Genomic DNA, 22807 nt, shown 5'->3' on the forward strand with positions numbered 1-22807 from the left:
AGCTCTCTGAATCCTCAGGGCATCGGGGCTTTTGAAGTGGACTTGGGGCAGCTGTCACAGACCAGGCTCCTCTGGTATTAGAAGCCCTATCCTCTCCAGGCCCCATGGTTGAGTTTGTTTGTATGTGCCTGCAGCCCACACGACTCTGCAGCAGCAGTGATGCTGTGCCTGGGTGACAGGTCTGGCAGCCACTGGCCGGAGCCTAGGTCACACTTGCACCAAGGAAAATGCCAAACGGGCCTATTGCTAGAGATAAGGAGGCCATTCTTTGTGCTCTGGCGTAATAAGCACTGGATCAGCATCGGAGAACTTTAATCCTGACCCCACTGACTACTAACTGGCTGTGAAGGCAGGCAGTTTCACCTCTCTGAGCCTGAGTTTGCGCTTCGGTAAAGGTCAGAGTTCCTGCAAAGTCCAGTTACAGTCATTATGGGTTGGATGTTGCTATCTGGGTTGTTTCTGTTTTGTTTTTAACTAAAAGAAATTGTTAATCTCTGGACTGGCACCTGCCGATGATGGGGACCGTCTGTGGTATGCAAAAATGGGGGAGTGGGGTCTCAGGGCCAGCAGAGTCCAGAGCTGCAGGGATCCAGCTTCCGGGATGAGTCACATGGTTCGTTCTCTTAGGGAGATTTCTCCTTGTCCATATACTTACCTCTCCGGCCTACAAGCAGAGGCAAGCTGACAAGGCCTTGGAAGACCCCCAAGAGGAAAAGATAGCTGAGGCCTTCAGTGACAGTGCCGTGTAAGTGGCAACTGTCAGTCTCCTGCTTTGGAGGAAAGCTCTAGATAGCCTTATTCTGTTATTTGTTAGCACACATGTCCCACCTTCTTCAGGTGCAGAGGAGGTGTGGCTTGTCTGAGCTGTCCGTATTCCAGGAGGCTTATTCGGTGTGTTTTTGGGAGTCCTGAGCCTGAAGTATGAGTCACTCAAAGCTCTAGTCTAATCAAGGAATTATGAGTGGCCCTGTTCTTCAACTGCTGGACTGGCCATAAGGTTTTTCCTTCTTTTCCTTCCAGGGCGTTCTAACTGGTTCCCTTCTTCCTCTTTGGCTGTGTGGAAGGTGTGGGAGAACTGTGTAGAAGTTTGGCGTCAGAGGGCCGGATGCCCAACTGTTGTGGTCACCTTGTTGGGTGTCCCCATGGCCTCTTGGTGTCCCCACAGGTACTACAAGAAGTTCCCCATTCCTGACCTAGACAGATACCAGCTACCTCTGGATGACTCCTTGCTGAGCTTTGCTCATGCCAACTGTACCCTCATCATCTCCGTAAGATTCATTTGGACTTTTTGGCTACTATGTCAGGGAGAAGTTTCCTCTTCTCCTCACCCCTTCTCATCTCATTGTTGCCGTCAGTTCCAGCCCCAACCACTCCGGGGGTGTGCTTGCTAGTGAACAGGCCTCTGTGCTTCAGCATGGGATTAGCAGGTGGGGGCTCAGGGAGGAGGCTCGTTTGAAAATCACAGCTAGAAGGGGGGGAGGGGGGAACCCACAGAACTGGGGTTCTAGAAGGTCCAAAAGCCTACCCCTATCCATCCATGTGACTTGGAGCGAGTCATTCAACTCTGTAGGCCTCAATCGCCTCATCTTTGAATAAAGAGGGGCAGAAGGGGTCCTGAGCATGTGGGCAGGGTATGTGTGTGTGTGTGTGGGGGGGGGGGTAATATGACTGAATCATGCCTTCTCCTTGGCTCCATCCACAGTACCACAAGCCCAAGGAGGTCCTGGTAGCTGAGTCAGAGCTGCAGAAGGAGCTGAAGAAGGTGAAGACAGCCCACAGCAGTGACGGGGATTGCAAGACCCAGTAGTAGACCCATGAACCTGCACTTCTGATGCTGAGTCTGGGTGAGGTTCTTCCTACAGACCTGTCAGAGTTTGAGGCTTGGGCCTTTCCGGCCCGGGGCAGCCTCTTTCCTTCCAGCAGCTGTCCAGGCTCTGTAAGAACCGGGGCCTTCCTAGCCCCTGAGTCATGGTTTTCTCTCCTGAGTAAAGTCATTCTGAGTCACTGTCAGTGCACCGCCCTCTTGCTCACTTCTGATGCTCCTGCCCCCAGGGAGGGTGCTGGTGATGACATTTCCTGCTCCTCTAGCCTAAGGACCTTCAGAGGTAGAACCCTCCATGTAAAGGGGGGGTGTAGATTTTCGATGAAAAAGAGGGTCAGGGAGTCTTCCCCAACCTGTGTGCATAAACTCAGTGGAAAACTAGGCTGGAAAAGACCCTGTGCTGCCCTAGCTTGCAGACCCTAAGATAAAGGTGGGTGAGGGAGAAGTTTTAAAAATGCAGAAATTAAGAGTTCCCGGAGCCCAGCTAGGATCCATGAGGATGAGAGTTCTATCCCTGGCCTTGGTCAGTGGGTTGGGGGTCCACTGTTGCTGTGAGGTGTGGTGTAGGTCGCAGGCATGGCTCAGATCCTGCGTTGCTGTGGCTGTGGTGTAGGCTGGTGGCTGCAGCTCTGATTTGACCCCTAGCCTGGGAACCTCCATATGGCATGGGTGTGGCTCTGAAAAAAAAAAAAAAAATCAAGGAAAAAAAAAAAAAGCAGACCTCTTGGAAACGGCCCAGGCTATTAAGACACCTTGTAGGTATAAAGCCAGCATGAGGGTTGCTGAGCAGTGGAAACCAGCAGGGCCAAAGGGGGAGTGAGAGGTTCTCCTGAAGAAAAGAAACCTTTGTGTTTTGGGACACTGAGCCATGGAGGCTGGTCTTACCATTTCCCTAGCATGCCCATCCCCAAGTTTAAATCTGTTGTTCCTTCTCCCTGGGATCTCCCCAGCCAGTGAGGAACCAGATCTGTGAACAGTCAAGCTTTATTTTTACAAAAATGAACATTGTAGCATGTCTCAACAGCTAGCCTGAGGTTGGGCTGGCTCAGAACTCACTCAGAATTGTGGGGTTCCCTTTGTCCTCTCTTGGTGTCAAAGTAAGACCAAGCCACAGTGCCCCAGGAATGTGAGTCCCCGGCCCGAGCTTGGCCAAGGGTGGGGTCTGACTGAGATGGAGGCTGGGGCCATAGGGAACTGGCAGCCTCCCGCCTCCCTTCAGGGAAGAGGCAGGAAGGGACCCACTGGGAAGGCTGGAGCACCTGGCCTCACTCTTGAGCTGAGCTGGCCTGGCTCTGAGAAGGGGTGGGCCTCTCCAGACCCCATCCTTGCTCTGGCCAACAGAGGAGCAAGGCCTGGCTGGGTTCAGCTGTGTTCTCTCGAAGCAGCAGGACCCTGCTCTCCAACTGGTTCCTGGTGGGGGTGGTGGGAACTATGCCCCTGGGTCACAGATCTAGGTATCACTGTACCTTCCAGGCAGGTCCCTGAGTAGCTGGCTTCCCTGGCCCACAGGCTGGGATGGCCCTGTCATGGGTTTTGAAAGTCTAGGACGTGGAGGTTGTAAGACAGCGCGGCGTAGAGATGCTTGGTGGTGAAGCGCAGGCAGTACACAGGACTGCTGAGGGGGGTCGAGGTCAGCGGGAAGGCCTGCATGGAAGGAATGAGTGGCAAGACAGTCCCAATTGGGAGTTAGGGGGACCCGAGCCCAGGATTCTCAGCCCCAATGCCCCAGGACAGGGGCCATTGTGGGCTGTCTCCCACCCTCCCCAGGCATACACCCTCCCAAGTGCAGCCCCTGGCACCCTGGAAGTATGTGGTGGGTGGAATCTTACGTGTAGGCAGGCCCTTTGGCGCCGGTCCCACAGTCGCACGACGCCATAGTAGGAGGAGCCGGTAGCCAGGAGGTGGTTGCCATCGGTCTGCAGGCAGTACAGGGTGCTGTCGTGGGGCTCCTCCCACTCCATGACACACTTCCTGTCCAGGAGGGGGACATGCAGGGAGAGGTTTGGGGGCACCTTCCATCTCCACCCCAGAATCCCCAGGGGCCTTAAGCCATTCTGGCCAGGAGAGAAAGATGCCAGATCATGAAATTCCTTTAAAATTCCACAGACTTAGTGGGGGGAAGCCTCCTCAGGAAAGCTCTTTCTCATCAAGTCCAGTAACCCCAGACAGGTTCTGCCTCATCTGCAATCCCATAGCTACTAGGTGTCACTGGAATTAAGTCAGGAGGCCTCAGGAAAGTTGGGACAGAATGCTGAGGGACGGCACCCGATGGATCCCAAGGCTCTTATCAGGGCCCGGTGCTATAGGCTCCCAGCTACAGCACCAGGGCTGCCAATGAGGGGCATCTCAGCATGATCTGACCTGCTGATCGCCGCTCTCTAGCAGTCCCTGATGTGGGTGGGTCTGTCCCTCGCCCTTGGGCCTGCCGGGACTGGAGGGAGGGCTGGGACCTGCATGGGGTTCCTGCCACCTGCCCTCCTGCCTGCACACTCACCGGACACTGGTGCGGAGGTCCCAGTAGCGAACGTAGGTGTCATAGCCACAGGACAGGAGTGTGGAAGGGGACTCATACATGACGTCTAGCACCCCAGCCCCTGGGGGAAAGTCACTGCCCAGGTGTGTCATCAGCTGCCCACTGGGGAGAGAGGAGGGCAGAGGATGAGAGGCTGCCCCACCTTGGCCCACACATATTCTTTTAGCCTTCAAATGGCATCCGTCCCTCGGGGAATGTAGCTCTTCTTTCTTGGCTAGAATTAGACTCCCTTAGGAAGGGTGCCAAAGGAGAGGATGCCCTAGACTCCCACTCTGCTCCCGCAGTGAAGGCCTCTTTCGGCCACCAGCAGCCCCTCTGTCACACCTGCACGCTGGCTGCCTACCGCCCAACCACCCCTCAGGACACTGAATGGGCCTTGCTGAAGGGGTCACCCCCCGCCCCCCAGTTACTTTATACTCCTTGATCCTGCAGGTCATGCAGTTCTGAGCTGCCTGAGTCCAATGCCTTAATTCCTGCCTGTAATCTGGGGCTCAAACCTCATTGGGGATAAAGACCACACAAAGGGAGAAGGGGAGTCCCAGGAGATGTTAAAACAAGTAAACACCTTTGTGTCTGGGGAGAGAAATCGCTGAGAAAGCAGCTTAGCGGGCTGGTCCCTGGTGTTCCTGGCCTGGCTGGCCCCCGGCCCGAGACTAGCACGCCTCTATGATCACAGCCCCCAGCCCGCTGGGCTCCAGCTTGCTTCCCCCACCCTCGCCCCTCCCGGTGGCCGAGAGCAGATTACTGAGAACAATTTCTTTGTGACTGTGTAATTCCCTCCGTGACCGCGGCAGTGGGCAGACCCCTCGCCCTGATGCCAGACCCCTAGCAACCATGTAGGGGGGCCTCCTGGCCCTAGCAACTACCCCTCAACATCAAGTGTACCCGCTAATCCCTGTGGCTAGGGGATGGGTAGAAGCGCTGAGTCTCTGCAGAAGGCTGAGGAGAATGAAGGGCGCACGCTCCAGGCCCAATCCCTCAGCTTCACTTAAGAGATGCTGGGCTCTCCTGGAGGGCATGACTGGGCCATGGACACCCAGGTAAAAGGCCCCAGCATGGGGCATGGAGGGCTTCATGGCCTCACCAGCCCAGCTTTGGCCCAAGCAGTGTTCACCCAAAAGCGTGAAGTAGACAGGCTGCCAGCCGCGTGGGATGTGGACCTCAGCCTCGGTCCTTCTACCTCAACCTCCCTTCTCTCGGTGGAGCTGCCGTCCTCTCTGAAGGCTGAGGAGTAAAGGAGGAGGTTCTGTTCTGCCTACTCTTTCCCCTGTGAGCCCTGGGCAGCGAGGGGACCCCCAGCAAGCAGCACTGTTGCTGTCCAGTTGGGGCAGGATGGGAAGCAGGCCCTTAAGTCAGCACCCCTGCTCCCAGCCTCCTTCCCAGGAGAGTGCTGCTTCCTGTCAGGGGTAGAAGATAAGTCTCTGTGCTGAGGGATCAGACAGGAAGCCTTCTCCCCGGATCAGCATCTCCTGGAGTTCACTGACCTCAGCTGCCGAGAAGGCTTCCGTTCCCAGCTGGGCCACTAGCCATGATTCCCCAACCCGGGCAGGCCAGAGCCCTGAGAAGGGTGGGGGTCACGGTCTTCTGTCTCAGTCCCTCTCTCGTCCACTTGGTAGGGGCTGTTTTGCTCCACAGTTCTCCCTCCTTCCAGATTTGGGGGCCCTGCCCCCTCCATTAGTGAGGCCTCCAGGAATGAGTGCCTTCAGGAATGACTCCCCTTTAATCTATAGAAGTAATTTCACGTTTGTCTGTTTGAAATAGAAGATGAAAGGCTGTGGAGGTTGGGGGCGTGAAGCCCAGCATGGCTCTACCTGCCTACCCTGGTCCCAGGGTTCAGAAGGAAGGAGGGCTGGGCACCCATGAGCTGAAGGTGGGCAGCAATAGGGCCACACCCAGACCGGTTGCCAACCTGGGTCCTGGCGTCTAAGCCACCACTGGAAAGTGTCATGCCACAGTGTCTGCAGTAAGAAGCACAGAACCCTACCCTCTGGGGAGACCCAAGAGCCAAGTGAGCACGAGCCCTTGGAGGCCAGGACAAGTCCCGAAGCCCCTATCTGCCAGCCGGGCTTGGCCAGGGCCTGAGGAGTTTCTGCCACACTAGGTTCTCTGATTCTCCGAAATGGCCACACACACTTTAAATGGGCCAATAAAAAGATACAGTTTCTTTGCCTCTGGGCCTGGGACCCTGGAGGCTCTGCTGTGCAGTGCCCGTGAGGTTAAGTTCAGAGCATAAACTGACACACCAGGCTCTGGGAAATGGCCCGTCTCTTCAAATAGCGGCCCAGCGGTGCCATAGGAGCCCTGCTGGGGCTTTGATTTGGGAAAACAAACAGAAATGGCACCGTGGCCCCCACCCCAGGACCAATTTAACTAGAAATCTCTAGCTCAACTGCTCTGGTGGAGGGAGCAACATCAGGCCAACAATAGCCCCAAACTTTGGGGGGAAGGGGGACAAAACAAGCTGTCTGGCTCCTCAGCCCCTCCTCCCAGGTTCCTTTTCTTACTGCAAGTGTGTTCTTGTAAAAACGATTAGATTGCAATTTGTATAACATGGTGACCCCCAAATTCAGACATTTCACCCCTTTTCTCTGGAAAGAATGTTAAGAATGCTTCTCGGCCTCTCACTGTGGGGGGCGCGTGGTGGGGGTACAGAGCTTTGGCTGTCGCACAACTTGTGTGGGAAAGGCGCTGCCGCTCAGAGCCTCAGGCCAAGACGGGAGCAAGGGCCAGGTCTGTCACTATAGAAGGCCAGACAAAAAGTCCACTCCCTTCCAACTCCTGCGCACAAAGCCCGGGCCTCCAGGAGCCACTGAGGGCTGGGGGGCCTCCTCCTAGCCTGACTCCAGCAATTCTCTCTCGACCCAGGGAAAGATAAAGACAGATGGGGCCGCCCCTGTGAGCCTGATGAATGAGACCCAGGCTGGGGAGGGCTGCCTGAAGGAGACCTGTTCCCGAGGCCTGGCTGTGTGTGGCGTCCCCTGGGAGAACCCAGAGTACCTGGACCGGAAAAGCAAGCAGAGCGCAGCCTCGCCCCTTGAGGAGAGGACCAGGTGAGGGAATCAGGTCTCCCTGGCCCCGGCCCCCTGCCGCCCAGGCCCCTCCACTGAAGCTGGAGGGAAATGGGAGGACAGGACTGCCTGACTCCTCAGGGGGGAGGACATTCAAGTAAGATCCTGACCCCCATCCCTATCTTTGTGGGGACAGCCAACTGGAGGTAGGCGCTGGCCTTGAAGACCCAGATGCCCTGTCTGAGCACCAGGCCGGAGTTGGGCATAGAGGGGCAGTCTGGGCGCTGCAGGCCAGGGAATCCTGGTGCCCTGCCTCACCCCCTCCGAGTCCCTCATCCAGGCCTCCACGTGGCCCTCGTGCCTGAGCTCTCAGCACAAGCTGTGCCATAGAAAGTCCTGTGCTGACGTGCCCTGAGGTGAGATATCCTGGGCACCACCGCCTCAGCCATATCTAACAATGCCCGTGGCCCCCTCACCATTTACAGTCACTGTTAATACCCTAGGTTTGAAGTTCCCGTCGTGGCTCAGTGGAAACGAATTGGACTAGGAACGATGAGGCTGTGGGTTCCATCCCTGGCCTCGCTCAGTAGGTTAAGGATCCGGCGTTGCCGTGAGCTGTGATGTAGGTCGCAGACGCAGCTTGAATCTGGCATTGCCATGGCTCTGGCATAGGCTGGTGGCTACAGCTCTGATGTGACCCCTAGCCTGGGAACCTCCATATGCTGTGAGTGAGGCCCTGAAACAAACAAAAAGAAAACCACTGGGTTCCTGACAATGCTCCCTGGAGATTCTATGGGTGCCATTCCTGCATCTGCTTGGGTGTGAGGACACCCCATATGGCACATGCAGCTTCAAAAATGGAACACAATGGCTTTTGGAGAAAAAGGATGGAAGGGTGACACATAGTCCACCTTCCTACATCTTCTCTGTCTCTAGGGGACAGATGGCCTAAAGGTGTAAGCTAGGCCCAATGTGGTCACTAAGAAAAGGGGAGGTTTTTCCTCCTTTCTTTCCACCTCATCCTTCCCGCTCTTCCTTTCTTTGATCAATAACTGTTTACTGAGCATCTTCTGTATACAAAGCATTGTGCCTAATTGAAACTGCAGGGACATGCAAGATGAGCCTTGGAAGGAGACACTGTCCCTTCCTCAAAGGTGTTTTCAGTCCAGGGAGGGAGAGAAGTCTGCCGTCTGTCCAACTAACAATACAAGGTGTGGCTAGATGGGTACCAGAAGAGAGAAGAAAGGGAGTTTTATGAGAGCACATTGCTTCAGTGAGTGACAGGATTGGCAGGCAATGACAGGAAAAGGGGGATGGCTCAGGTGAAGTCCCAGCAACAATAGAGATGCAGGGCACGGGCACCTGGTTGGGCTGGAGGCGGCAGGATGTGAGGGAAGGAGCTGGCGGGATCTGGCTCCCTGATGATGCTGGGCCGGCCGCACTTGGTGCTCAGCCAGCACGAGGCCAGGGAGGCTCTGGAGTGGGGAGTGGTGGTCCTCTGGCAGGGAGGGCGAGGGAACTGAGGCCGCCAGGTCCCCGATGTATCCCCAGAGCAGTGGGGGACAGAAGGCCAGGGAAGCTTCTGCCCGGCCCTGCCAGGTGAGGGGGGAGGGCCCTTCCCAAGCACAGGCCCCTCACATGCGTGTGTGTGTGTGCGCGCGCGCGCACGCGCGCACAGCTCCAGCACCCGCCCATGCACACGTGTTCAGACACAATGGCTCAAAGGCCAGGCGGCCAGGCTGCCACTTTGTACTGCTAACAAGGGGACCGTAATTACAGGAAGGGGCAGCCGGGCAGATAAAAGGATACAAAATTTCAACATCTGTTGCCATAAAGGGATAAGGAGAAGTGAAACGCAAAGTATCAGTTTGGTGTCAGCAGGCAGAGAGCCAATTTCAAAGAGTTCAGGGGGACAGAGAGGACAAGAAAGAAAAAGGAAAGGGGTGGGGGGAAAGAGAGAGAAATTACAGGGTTCCTTAAAGAGGTAAAGAAAAAAGAAAATGAAAAAAGCTGTCAGTAATACTTTCAAAGGAGAAGGCAGATACTTTAAAGAGGGGCGATTCCCGTAATCACCCTGACGGAGGACCAGCTCCCCTCCCCCCACCCCAGGTGGAGGTGGAGGCCGGGGACAGAGACAAAGCCATACCTGGGTGGGATGGGCACTGAGGGTCCCCTCAGAGTGGCCCAGCTTGCACTCAGGACCAGTCCTTCTGGAGGTGGTCAGAAAGGGCACTCCTTGTTGTTCCAAATGCTCTCTGCTGCTGTGATATGTATCTCCTGTGCTCAGTCCTAAGATAAGTTCCCAGCCCAAACGGAAGCTATACGAGGCCCCGCAGTGGCCATCAAGGGCCACCAACTGCAGTGTCAGGGGTGAGGATCAGGGAGGGCTTTGTGGGGGAGGTCCTACTTATGCTGAAGAGTGAGCAGGGCTTGAGCAGGCAGAGACAGGGTGCTGCAGGCAAGGGGTCAGCTAGAGCAAAGGCTCAGAGGGGAAAATATAGGGTAGCTGTCAAAATATGTGAGAAGCTTCTCTGTCCCTGCCTTTGGTGAAAAAGAGGAGACTGATGGGCTTTAGATTGGGAGTGGAGGAGTAATGGGCGACCGGGGATGCTGCTGGAAGTCGGGGGGAATGAGGCAGGGCATGCAGGCACCATGCATATGGTCACACACACAGGGCAGTGTGTGCAGTACCTAACTGAGGACTCAAACCCTCGATGCCACAGGAGTAGCCGAGTTGCCAAAACCTACCCCTACCCAACAGTTCCCACGCCGGCACGCCAGCGTAGGGCTGTGGCCAGACCTACTGTGACATCTCCAGGGCTGAGATCACAGGCCTCTCCATCCTGGTGCCCGCTGCCCCCACTGCCCTTGGGGTTGCTCTTGTGCCTAGTCTCAGGGCACCAATGCTAGATCCAGCTCAAATGCGCCTTGGTGGAAAAGAGAAAACCCACAGCAAGGGCAAACCCAGGGTCAGGTGTGTGTGTGACGTCTGGCTAGTCAGACCCCCACGCACCCCAGGCCTTCCAGCAGCGGGAGGTGTGCCCCACACAGACACCACCTTCCCTGGGGCCGAGCCAAGGGCCTAGCTAGGGATACTTCAGCGGTTGGCTACCAGCAGTCTCTCAGGATCGAGCCCTTAGGGGCCAGGGACTAGGCCTGAAGACCATCTACCCTCGGAAACAGGAACAGTCTAGCATGTTCGAGGTGGGTGAAGGACTTCATCTTTCTTTTTATCTGGTTTAGACAGGTTAGAAATCCCCTGTCCTTGGGCTCGACCTGCGGTCCCGAGCTCCGGGAGTGAGAAAGGCAGGAGAGGAGGGAAAGGGGAAGAGCCAAGCTCCAAGCCATCTAGTCAACAGCTTTGTGCCCGTGACTGCTCCCTGAGCTGTGTGCTCCAGCCAGCACCTCCCTGTCCCTAGTCCAGAAGGAGAAGAGTCTCCAAGAATCCTAATGAACAAAGGGCTGAGGGAGCCATGGTGACCTTGAAAGAGGTCCTCAGGCACTGTGAAGAGCAGCCCAGAGAGTCTGAAGAATGGTACCTGAGAGACACAGATGGATGAGGGCGCACCTACATCTCTGAGGTTATGTCCCAGCCCCCACCTCGGCCTGAGGGCAGCCTCTGGAGGGGCGATGCTCAGAGCAAAACTGCCCCTCCACTCCTCCTCCCCCCGCCCCCAGGTCATAGCACACACATAAAAGAGAAAATCCCAGCATTCCTCAGGTTTCAGCAGTGACAGGTTAAAAGCAAAGAATCCACCCAGCACCGCACACTCTCCGCCACTGAGTCCTGCCGGCAGTACTACTCCACCTTCCAGATTGGCCTGTCAGTCAGGCTTTGGCATTATTGAAAGATCAAACTCTGTCCTGCCTGTTCATTACCTTAATCCTATTTTCTACATGGCTTTATTATCTGCTCGGGCTTCTCTGGGAAAGACAGCTACAGATAGTCGTCCCGTCCATCCGTTTCCTCCCGCCAAAAGTGGGTGCCTCCACCCGGGCATCTTTCCCTTGGTCCCTACACCACATGTCTTCTAAGGTTCCCTGGGGATGGAAGGGATTTGTTTAAGCAAGGCTTGGCTCCTCTCAGTGGTGAGGAGGGTAGTCCAGGAGCTAGAGAGAAGGCAAATTCATGGTGCCTAAGGCAGCCTTGCCTCAGGCTGGCCAGAGAGTGCCATGGCTGTTTCTTGTCTGGTTCCAGTGAGAACTGAGGCCATAGCTGTCTTGTGCCCATTCTCATCTGGGTCCTTTCTGGGTTAAGACCCAGGGTGTGCAGTTAGATAGAGATCTACGGATTTCACAAGAGAATGCTTTGGAAGGACTTGGTGCCTTAGAACTCCATCCTGACCTTAAATCTGTGCCCCAAAGCACCCCCACCAAGGTAACCACAGGCAGAAGAGGCCACTCAAAGACTACCCAATCTTCTAATAAAGCTGGGCCATGATCCCAGGCCTAGGTCAGTGATGATGCTGAGCACAAGGTCCAGCTACATGACTAAAGAAAACTGACCTTCAACTAAAAATAGAACTACCATATGATCCAGCAGTCCCACTTCTGGGCATTTATGTGGACAAAACCATAATTCAAAATGACACATGCATCCCTATGTTTATCGCAGCACTATTCACAATAGCCAGGACATGGAAACAACCTAAATGTCCATCAGCAGATGAACGGATTAAGAAAATGTGATACATACACAATGGAATACTACTTAGCCATAAAAAGAACACAATAATACCATTCAAAACAACATGGGTGCAACTACAGATCATTATACTAAGTAAGTTCGAGAAAGACAAATACCGTATGATATCACTTATATGTGGAATGTCAAATATGACACAAATGAACCTGTCTACAAAACAGAAACAGACCCACGGAATAGAGAACAGACTTGTGGTTGCCAAGGGGGGTAGGGGAGGGAGAGGGATGGCCTGGGAGTTTGGGGTTAGTAAATGCAAACTATTACATTTAGAATGGATCAACAAGGTACTACAGTATAACACAGGGAACTATATCCAGTCTCCTGGGATAGACCATGATGGAAAAGAATATAAAAATGAATGTGTGGGTATGTGTGTATATATATATATATATATATATATATATCTATGTATGTCACTTTGCTGTAGAGCAGAAATTGGCACAATATTGTACATCAACTATACTTAAAAACATTTTTGGGAGTTCCCGTCATGGCGCAGTGGTTAACGAATCCGACTAGGAACCATGAGGTTGCGGGTTCGGTCCCTGCCCTTGCTCAGTGGGTTAAGGATCCGGCATTGCCATGAGCTGTGGTGTAGGTTGCAGACACGGCTCAGATCCTGCATTGCTGTGGCTCTGGCGTAGGCCAGGGGCTACAGCTCCAATTCGACCCCTAGCCTGGGAACCTCCATATGCCTCGGGAGCGGCCCAAAGAAATAGGAAAAAAAGACAAAAAAAACAAAAACAAACAACCCCCCCCCCTTTTGTTTTTTTCCAACACTGACTTTCAGCAGAGATGGCCGTCTTTAGGGCCTGTAGCTTTCTCTGTGCCATAAGGTCAGCAGGTTCTCCTCCCAGCTACAGGTCACAAGGCCACAGATATTTGGAGGATCAGAAAGCTGAGCCTCCACAAACTGCAGGGCATAATGTGGAAGAGAGCTGTGAGTAGGGAGGAAGAGAGGGAAGGAGACAGCTTACAGTGGCTGAATGCCCCCAAGGTGACAGGCACCGTGTGGGCACTTGTTCAAAATAATTTTCTTTCATACGGGCCCCGTTAGATAGGGATGGTTAAATTCTATTTGCAAATGTAGAAACAGAGGCCCAGAGGGGGGCCCTAGATCAGTGAACTAATAAATGGCAGTGAGACCTGGAACCCAGGTGTCTGGCCAGGCAGTCCGTGCTCTCTCTGTGGCTCCTCACAGCCACCCAGGCACACACCAGGGGAGAGGCTCCTTTTGCCTCAGTCCCATTCAGTAGGGAGAAGTTGCTGGTGGTGGGAATCAGGCAGGGTGAGCCTCAGGGAAAACCATCACAGACTGTGGGAACCCAATATCCCAGGGGCTAAAGCACAAAGGAGCCCTTGGGAGTTTTAGCTATGCTGGCAACTGTGTGAGATGACGATCGCTGTTAACAAAAGTAGACGATCTAGAATAAGGGAGGTGATAGGACTTGCCCCACCTCAGCCCACACCTGGTGTGTTCAGGACTCAGTTGTGAACACTCCGTTTCAGGAGGGATCACGCCAGATAAATGAGCAGCTTTCAGGTGAGAATGGTCTTGAAACCAGTGTGAGACCAACTCTGTAGGTGCCATCCAGTTAGTCTCACCTTCTTCCTTCTGACCACACTGACCCAGCGTACACTGGGGTTGGGGTGGGAGGTGGGGAGAGGGCAAAGCAGGGCTCGTCCCCAGGCCCAGAAGGTGAATCTTGACTGGTCATTCCATCTCCCTTACCACAGTTCAGTTTAGGGTGTGTACTGGAACACAGTTTTGGCTCACTAAATGTGAGAAGTCTGGAAGCTCCTAGGAAAGGCTTCCTCATCTTAAAAAGGGATCCCAGGCAGGGAGGGACATGTCCTCTTCCTTCCTTCTTCCCTTATGAATCAGTGGAGCTGTTATAAACAAGCCTGAGAGCAAGGGCAAAATCGACCTCGACTGAGGTGGCAAAGCAGAAAGTTGAGAAGTTGGGCCCTCATGGTCTCATTTAGCTACCAACTAAATCCATCAATCCTGAAACAAGCCAACCACCCAACTTCTGGGATCCTTGTCATGTAAGACAATAACCGTCCCTTTATTGTTGAGTCACTTGAATTAGGTCTTCATTACATAGAGCCCAAAGCATCCTAAGTGATCGACTATATTTATAAGCAAAAATTAAAGGGTCTTGAACTTTTGGGCATAGAAAAGAGAAGACCTGGAGGAGCAGGACCAAAGTGTTCAGATATTTACAGTCCTGTCCTTCAGAGGACAAGTTCAACTTGCTTCTTGTCCAGGAAGCAGATCAACCTTTGATGAAGGGGGGGGGGGGCATTCTAACTCTCAGAGCTATCCAAAGATGGAATGTGGTGTCTAGGGAAGCTGCGTGAGTTTCTTATCCTTACGGTTGGATGGCCATCAAGAGAATGTTGTAGAGAAAACAATATTTAATTAAAACATCTCGTGTATTGTGAAAAAGATCTTTTGGAAAGATTGACAATACAGTGAACTTTTCAGGAAAAAAAAAAAGAAAAAAAGTTAACAGCTAATACTTTCCTAGGAAGATGGAGGGAAAAGGAAAAGAGAAACTAGAGCAACAGAGGCAAGAGACAGGCAGGAAGAGCACCTTCAGCCCTCCTGCAGATCACAGCCCTGACAGCTAGGATGGCGCCTGGGGCCAAGAGTTCTTAGACTTGCTGCCAAAAGCACAGCTGATAAAAGAAAAAGTCAGTAATTTGGACTTGACCAAAATTTTAAAATTTTGCTCTGCAGAAGACCCTGATAGGATAAAAAGACAAGCTAGACTTGGTCAAGATATCTGTAAACCATATGTCTGACAAAGATTAATATTTAAAATATATTAAAAACTCTCAAAACTCAACAGTGAAAAAGCAAACAATCCAATTAGAAATGGGCAAAAGACATGAGCAGATGCTTCACCAAAGAAAATATATTTAGAAGGCGAATAAGCACATGAAAAGATGTTCAACATCATTGGCTATTAGGGAAATTCCCAAATTAAAACCACAGTAGATAACACATCCATTAAAATAGCTACAATAAAAAATAGTGACAATACCAGATGCTGTTGAGGATGTGAAGAAACTAGATCTCTCATACACTGAGGTCAGAATAGGAAGTAGTAAATATACTCAGAATTGTTTGGCAGCTAAAAAATTAAACACACACTTACCAAATGACCTGGCAGTTGTATTCCCAGGCATTAATCCCACGGAACTGAAAAGTATGTCAACCCAAAAGCCTGTACACAAATGTTCATAACAGTTTACTCTGCAGTAGTCAAAAAAATCAAGAACCACCCAAACATCCTTCAATGGGTGAATGCTGGTCAACGGGGAAAGAAGCTTTGGTACATCTGTACCAGGGAGTACGACTGAGCAGTAAGAACTAAAGCACTATTGACACATGGAACGACCTCCACGGGTCTCAAGAAAGTCATGCAGAGTTTTTTGGTTTGTTTTTTTTTTAAAGCAAATCTCTAAAGGTTACATGCTACATTATATTATTTCATTTATATAATAATTTCAAAATGACAAAATTATAGAGATGAAGAACAAATAAGTGGTTGCCGGGAGTTAAACACGAAGGAGGGGAGGAGGATGGTACAGCTGTAAGGGGGACATGAGGGATCTCTGTAGTGATGGAACAAAGAGTTCTGTATCTTGATTGTGGTAGTAATTACATCAATTTACTTGAGGGATGAAAATGTAAAGAAATACACAAAGTGCAATCCATTAAAGGTCTGTGAATTGGACTAGTGTCTTCTTCTTCTTCTTCTTTTTTTTTTTTTTTTGCCATGTCCACGGCATGTGGAAGTTCCTGGGCCAGGGATCGAACTCATGCCACAACAGTGACCCAAGCCACAGCAGTGACAATGCTGGATCCTTAACACACCACAAGGGAACTCCATCAACTTCCTAATACTATGTAAGATGTTACGCAGGTACCTCGCCTTCCTATTTTTGTAACTTCCTATGAATCTATAATTAATCCAAAATGAAACGTTTGAAAAAAAAACCCCAACAGAAGGGCAGGTAATCAGATGGGAATGTGTCAAGCCCGCCAAGGCACAGAATTGTGAATAAAACCTGGAGGTATTTTAACTGTTTGTACTGTTCTTCTTATGGATTTGTAAGCTACTTCCAAAATTTCTTTGTTTTAGAAAAATCATCTAGGATATATGGGATTTTATGTAGCTACCTAGTCAGGCACTCCTTAGAGAAAAAGTATCATAAATCTTGTTATTATCATAAATTCTACATACAATTATTTACCTGTTATAAATTTCTTCAACAGTCTCCTCAAGCTAACAAGTGATTCCATGTGAGAGGGCACCACAGCGGAGGCTGTCAGCGGCTTGTGGGGTAGGGTCCTTGCCAGCCGCCCCCTGGACCACCCGGCCAACTGAAGCAGGGGCTGGCTCAGCTAGCTCTTTCCTGCTTCCCGGGCTGCTGCAGCCCCACCCCCACTGGAAGCCTTGGTGGGTGCAGGAATCTCTTACCTGTTGAGGTCCCAGATTCTTAGGGGTGAGAAGTGTCCACAACAAGCTGTCCCTGTCACAAAAGAGCTGCCAAACAAAAGAAGAGCAGAGTCAGGTCTGGCTTGTCAGAACTTGTGGCGGAAATGGCTGCACAATTGGAAGTGCCATGCTCATTCTCCAAGGGATCGTGGGGTTAAGCCAGGATGAGAGAAGCAGCCAAGAGAGCCGTCAGAGGAGTCGCGGGAAGACCACGTGGAAGGACGGTGAGGGCTGTAGCCTCCCGGACCTGCCTGGCCAGAGCACCCACAGGTTCAATGGCATCTGAGTTTGCTGCTCAGATCTGGTGGGGTGGTCTCTGTCCATTGTAAAAGTGGAGTGCCCTGGTGGCTCAGGGGGTTAAGGGTCTGGCATCACAGCTGTGGCATGGGTTTGATCTCTGGCCCAGGAACTTTCATATGCTATGGACACAGCTGGGGGGAAAAAAAAATCTCTAGATGTGCAACTGAGGCCGAGGGAGAGCAAACCTGTCAGGCTTTGCTTGTATGAACACCAAGTTCACAATGCCACATGACAGAAAGGGTCTTCTGGGAATAGTTTTTGGGTGCTGGAAGGTGATGCCTGGTCAAAGGTGAGGGAGGCCGGAGAGCATGACTGACAGCTTTAAGGGCTGGGGGAATGCGGTAACATGGTGCGAGTATGGGGCAGGTGGAAAGGCACCAGACTGAGAAACAGAAAACTAGGAAAGGTGGGTAATGACATGAAAAGGTGAGCCAGGCAACCAGGACTGCTGCAGAGTGAAATGGGAGCCAGGGTTTAGAGGACAATGACACACACTGCCAAGAGACAGGAGAGAACTCTCTGGCCGTATTTCCCAGAGTCTCTCTTAAACCCCACAAGAGTTGAACGCATACAATCTGCAAGGTTTCATTTTAAGTGGAGGCCCTAACCCAGTGAAGAGAATCTGTGCAACGAGCTAGGCTGGCCAGAGTGCTAGGACTAGACCTTGAACCCAAGCGCCAGACCACTCCTTTGTTATAGGATTTGGAAGGGGTGGGGAGGGGGAGCTTGCCGGAATCCAGGACTTGAAAACCTAAACTCAACAGAGTTGAAAGCAGTTGTGTCACTCAGGAGCCCTGGGGCAGGGAAGGGCCATGTCCCTGCATGTCTGGGTCTGGGGGGAGGAGGACTGGACATACTAATGACATGTTAGCAACATGGGGCAGCAGCCCATCGACCCTGGCCCTGCTCAGCACCTGCGGCTCTCTGATCCCCAGCATGTCAATAGGGAGATGGATTTCCACAGACAAGGCTCTGAGAAGCTGGTGGCTTCAATTTGGGTAGGGGCGGGGGTGGGACAGGGATGGGGGTGGCGTTTGGCCTGCCAGTTGCTGACGGGGGAGATGTTAGGGCAGGCATTGGCCAAGCCACTGATTTACAATCAAAATTGCAGGGCAGGGGTCTGTGTTTCAACCCCAGGCTGACAAAAAGGCTGCATGAACCTCTCTGGGGCTTCTAGGCCTCCTTTAGGGACATGCTCGGTCATCCCAGCTTCCTCTCAATCCATAGGTGTGCCAGCAACCACTAAATTAGAGTGACATGTCAGAATAGCCACTCCATCATGCCCCAAGTGACTCCCAGCCTGGGAAGCAGCTACTGGACACTGAAGGCCCCAAACTACAAAGCCAAGCGGTATTGTCCTCACTTCCCTCCCCCTGCCAACATTTTTTCTCTTGAGGGTAATCCATTAATAACTGGTAAAGCCAATTACCTTGGGTTGGAAACATAATAGCCACTTGGAAATCATTGGAGCGGGCAATTGGGCTCTCCAGGCTTCTGAGGTGTGGGGGCCAGGTAAGGGGCACCAGCGCAGGCTCACAGACACCTCTTAAGGAAGCTTGTGGAAGGCCTCTGACTGGCCACAGGCCGAAATTAGCATCAAGGTATATCAGTAGAGAGCTGGGAGGTACTTGGAAGCTGAATCCCTGCTGCTCCCACAGCTCTGACCCCCAGCAGGCTGGGGAGGGGATGGGACACCTGCCCCCAGACCTGTCCTCTCCTCATGCCCGTGCACCTCTGACCCTGTCCCTCTGCCTCCGGGAGGCGTGCCTCGCACCTTCAGCCTCACGAAGGCCTTTCTCAATTGCCTGGACTTGACACCCAGGAATATTTCTTTCCAAAACTGCCCCTTTCCTTTGTTTAACCATGTAAAGCAGGGAGGAGGAGAGAAGGGAGAGTAGAGTCTCTCCGGCACTTATGAGGGCCTAATTGTTTAATTAAATTTGATACTCAGGGGAGTTCCCATTGTGGTGCAGCGGAAACAAATCTGACCAGGAACCATGAAGTAATAGGTTCGGTCCCTGGCCTCACTCAGTGGGTTAAGGATCTGGTATTGCCATGAGCTGTGGTGTAGGTCGCAGACACGACTCGGGTCTGGCATTGCTATGGCTGTGGCATAGGCCGGCAGCTGTAGCTCCAATTTGACCCCTAGCCTGGGAACCTCCATATGCTGTGGGTGTGGCCGTAAAAAACAAACACACAAAAAAATTGATACTCAGGCAGTTCCTGTCATGGCTCACCAGCAACAAACCTGACTAGTATCCATGAAGACATGGGTTTGATTCCTGGCCTCACTCAGTGGGTTAATGATGTGGTGTTGCTGTGAGCTGTGGTATAGGTTGCAGACGGGGCTTGGATCTGGCATTGCTGTTGCTGTGGTGTAGGCTGGCAGCTACAGCTCCAATTTGACCCCTAGCCTGGGAACTTCTATATGCCATGGGTGTGGCCCTAAAAAGACAAAAAGAAAAAAATTAATACTCAGTAAAAACCATGTAAGCAGTAGTCAAGCAGATTTGGAGCCAGATCCTCCTGGAGACATTCACCAAGACTCACATCCACACCACAGGGACTATGCAGGTACAGGGGTGGTGAATCCGTGCTGAACAGGCAGAGGGAGGAGCTGCCAGCTCCCCAGTGGCTTGACTGGCCCTCCTCTTAGCCCTAGTCCGCACCCTTACAGGACAAATGGTATTTCAGAGGTTATCTTCTCATTTGCCTTTTGAGGTCATCAACTATATGATTGCTCTTGGGTCCTCCAGTGTCCAGCACAGTGCCTGGCCCCAAATAGGCAGCCAGACCAAATCCGTGGACTCCAACTAAAAGGGTCTTCCACAGCTTGCAGCCAGCAAGGCTGTGGAAGCTTGTCACATGAGCTGTGAACGGGGTCCCTCTGCTTCTAGATGAATAATTCCCAAATCACCAGACTCAGACCTGAATGACACATGACAGTCATACATCGTAGGTGCTGTGAAGTCCTTCATAAGCAGTGAAACCAGGTAATAGAGGAGAAGTACCAATAATCCTAAAAATGTCAGCACACATGCACATGTTCACACATACACACACATGCTCTCACACAAGTGCACACATTCTCTCAGCCTAAGGGTCTAAAAGTCATTCTGACTCCATAAACTCTACTCTTTTTGGACCAGAAAGCCCTTATCAGAGGCCGGCCTTCTAAAATTCCTCATCCAGTCCAAGACCTTGCCCAGATCCCCCAGCCATCTTACTGGCCCCCTGGCCCCAACTCAGGTCAGCCTGGCATCACAGAGATCCTCATCAGCCCTGAGAAGTACACATCAGAGCCCTCGCATAAGAGACAGACCCCAGGAGGTTTAGGAGCTCTGGCACTCAAGTTGTGGAAGAGAAAACATTAATATATGGAACAGAGGAGAGGAAAGGATGAAGGAAAATTAGTTGGGTGTGAGTGGCGTGAAAAGAAGATAGATTCTTGCTGCCTCTGCCTTAGTTTAGACCACAATTAGGTCTTAATTACTGAGCACTTCCTACGTGCCAGGTTCTGAGCAAGTGTTTGAAAAGCATTATGCTACCTAATCCTTGTAACTCTGTGCAGCAGGTACCACTTTCCCTATTTGACAGAGGAGGAAACTGAGGCACAGAGAAATAATATAACTTGCTTTAGTTCACACAGGGAAAAACTAGTGGGACTGGAATTTGAAGCTAGTGAATCTTCATTCCAGAATCCGAGTGATTTCATACCCCTTGCCCCTTAAGTTTTCTCCCCAGCACCTAGTATAATGCCTGACACATGGTGGAAACTCAAATGCTTAGTGAATGAATGAATGAACAAATGACTCCACCTGGAAGAAGAAAGGAGTGACTGAGAGGCTCTGAGAAGGGGCGGCAGGAGGGGCAGCAGAAGGGGCGTGCTCGGCAGCTGTGCCCCATGGCTGGCCTGGAGCTGCCCAGCTGGCCCAGGCCCCAGCCGCCTCTGAGCTGGGGCTGACACACTTTGGCAAGGGAGGCCACCAGAGCTGTCACATCATTCACCAACATGCCCATCAAGTGTATTCAGTTCTCTTCAACCCGCATTGGCATTTTAATTACTGTTGGGTAAACTAATTTGTACAAATGAAGGCCGGGCTGCCTAATAGAATATGCAAGCTCTCTGACCTCTGACAGGCACTGACACGAGATACAAAGGCCGCCGAGGAAGGCTTTTTATCTGAACCTTATTACTCTCTATTACTCCAATTAGTCAGGCTCCAGTGCTCCTAATTGGAGGAAAAATTGCAATTAAATCAATTTTTGATGGGCTGCAAGTGGGCTCCCGAACCGCCCTGCTTGTGAAACACTGATATTATAGCAGCAAAGGTCACAGGCTTCATCGGCACCTGGGGGCCCCCCGATTTCCCTCGGCCTCCTCCTAAAATGCCTCAAGGAACCCCCCGCCCCCCCATCGCCTCAGCCAGCAAGGGTGGGAAGGAGAGAGTCATTAGAACATGTCAGGTCTCATTGCTGCCGCCGCCATCTGCTAACCTGCGCCATTGACATCATTATAGCAGCTAAGTCCCAAAGCATGAATGCAGTGCGAAGGTCATACAAACTCCCTGGGTAAGGAGAGGCCAGGAGCAGTAGTGTAGTGACAGCACTGTGAAGAAGGGACCTGCGGAGTAGGAACAGGAGGCCAACAGAAGTCAGGAAGAGAAGAGGCACAGTCCAGCAGGTAAAGTATGAGGCAGCCAGTTTCCCAGATCCAGCCAAAAGGGCACCCAAGGCCACGGAAAATAGAGGTACTCGGGAAGAAAGAGGAGAGACAAAGAAATCTCGTCCTTCCCAGAAAATATCCCACCTTGCAGCTGGGGAAACAGCCGCCTGAATGCTGTACACAACCAGAAGGCTGAGAGCTACATCGGTGAGGGGGCAGGAGCAGGAGCACACTGTGGGGCCTGCCATCCACAGCAGTGCCTGCCTGTGAAGGCTGGGGAGGGGGTGCCCAGAACTAAAGCTGTAAGACCAGGGAGGGCAAGGCAAACACAATTTTGTTCATCAAACTAAAGGATAATAAGACCAAGAAGCCTATCTGAAGCTTGAATGAGTAAAGTTTAAGGCAAATAAAAAGAAATTCCATTTCACATAGCAATTGGCGTACCATTACCTCAAAAAGATGGTGCAGACAGAAAATATAAATTCAAAAGAAAGCTAGCCAACTTCATGGATGACTGAACCAAAATAGGTTAACAGGGAAAGTAGGATGTGCCTTGTTGTCAAGGGGTCAAAGTCAAAAACATGTTGAATAAATGCTGGTCCATCCACTTAATGGAATATTATACAGACATTTAAAATGATGTTCCCAAGGAATATAGACAAGATGCTTATGACACTACTATAAGAAGAAAGTAGGGTACCAACAGTATTAATACAACTATTTTAAATAGCTTGTGAGGGGAAGACAAGTTTTTTCATCAAACTACAGAATAATAAGGCCATTTTTTTATTACAAAGGAAGCAAGAATATACAGTGGTGAAAGGACAATCTCTTCAATAAATGATGTTGAGAAAACTAGACAGTCACTTGCAGAAGAATGAAACCAGGGAGTTCTCATTGTGGCTCAGCAAGTTAAGAACCCAACATAGTCCGTGAGGATGCAGGTTTAGAGCGGGTTAAGGATCTGGCATTTCTGCAAACTATGGCACAGGTTGCAGATGCCGCTCAGATCCCATGTTGCTGTGGCTGTGGTGTAGGCCTGCAGCTGCAACTCTGATTTGACCCCTAGCCTGGGAACTTCCATATGCCACAGGTGCAGCCATAAAAAGAAAAAGAAGAATGAAACTATTTTATACTACACAAAAATTAACTCAAAATAGATTAAAAACTTTAATGAAAGACCTGAAATCATAAAACTCCTAGAACAAAACATAGGCAGTAAGCTCCATGATACTGGACTTGGCAATGATTTTTTTGAA

At 51.5% G+C, this 22807-nt stretch overlaps 2 protein-coding genes across 3 annotated transcripts in view; one reads left to right on the forward strand and one right to left on the reverse strand.

Annotated features, from left to right (window-relative positions):
- DPCD (deleted in primary ciliary dyskinesia homolog (mouse)) overlaps window positions 1–2010 on the forward strand; it is a 20605-nt gene extending 18595 nt beyond the window's left edge. Inside the window, exons 4-5 of the mRNA XM_047760422.1 lie at window positions 1166–1268; window positions 1703–2010. Coding sequence (XP_047616378.1) covers window positions 1166–1268; window positions 1703–1807 — 208 coding nt within the window. The 3' untranslated portion in view covers window positions 1808–2010. The remainder of the gene's footprint in view (window positions 1–1165; window positions 1269–1702) is intronic.
- A 780-nt stretch (window positions 2011–2790) lies between these two features.
- Window positions 2791–22807, reverse strand: part of FBXW4 (F-box and WD repeat domain containing 4) — a 102221-nt gene continuing 82204 nt past the window's right edge. The window contains exons 6-9 of one of the 2 annotated variants that reach the window (XM_047760414.1): window positions 16565–16630; window positions 4317–4457; window positions 3652–3793; window positions 2791–3466 (exon numbers count right to left, since the gene is read on the reverse strand). In XM_047760414.1, the coding sequence (XP_047616370.1) occupies window positions 3347–3466; window positions 3652–3793; window positions 4317–4457; window positions 16565–16630 (469 nt within the window). In that variant the 3' untranslated portion in view covers window positions 2791–3346. The remainder of the gene's footprint in view (window positions 3467–3651; window positions 3794–4316; window positions 4458–16564; window positions 16631–22807) is intronic. The other variant, XM_047760415.1, reaches the window with a different exon arrangement.

Source organism: Phacochoerus africanus, chromosome 15, assembly GCF_016906955.1.
Source record: "Phacochoerus africanus isolate WHEZ1 chromosome 15, ROS_Pafr_v1, whole genome shotgun sequence".
In the NCBI taxonomy this organism is placed as follows: domain Eukaryota; kingdom Metazoa; phylum Chordata; class Mammalia; order Artiodactyla; family Suidae; genus Phacochoerus; species Phacochoerus africanus.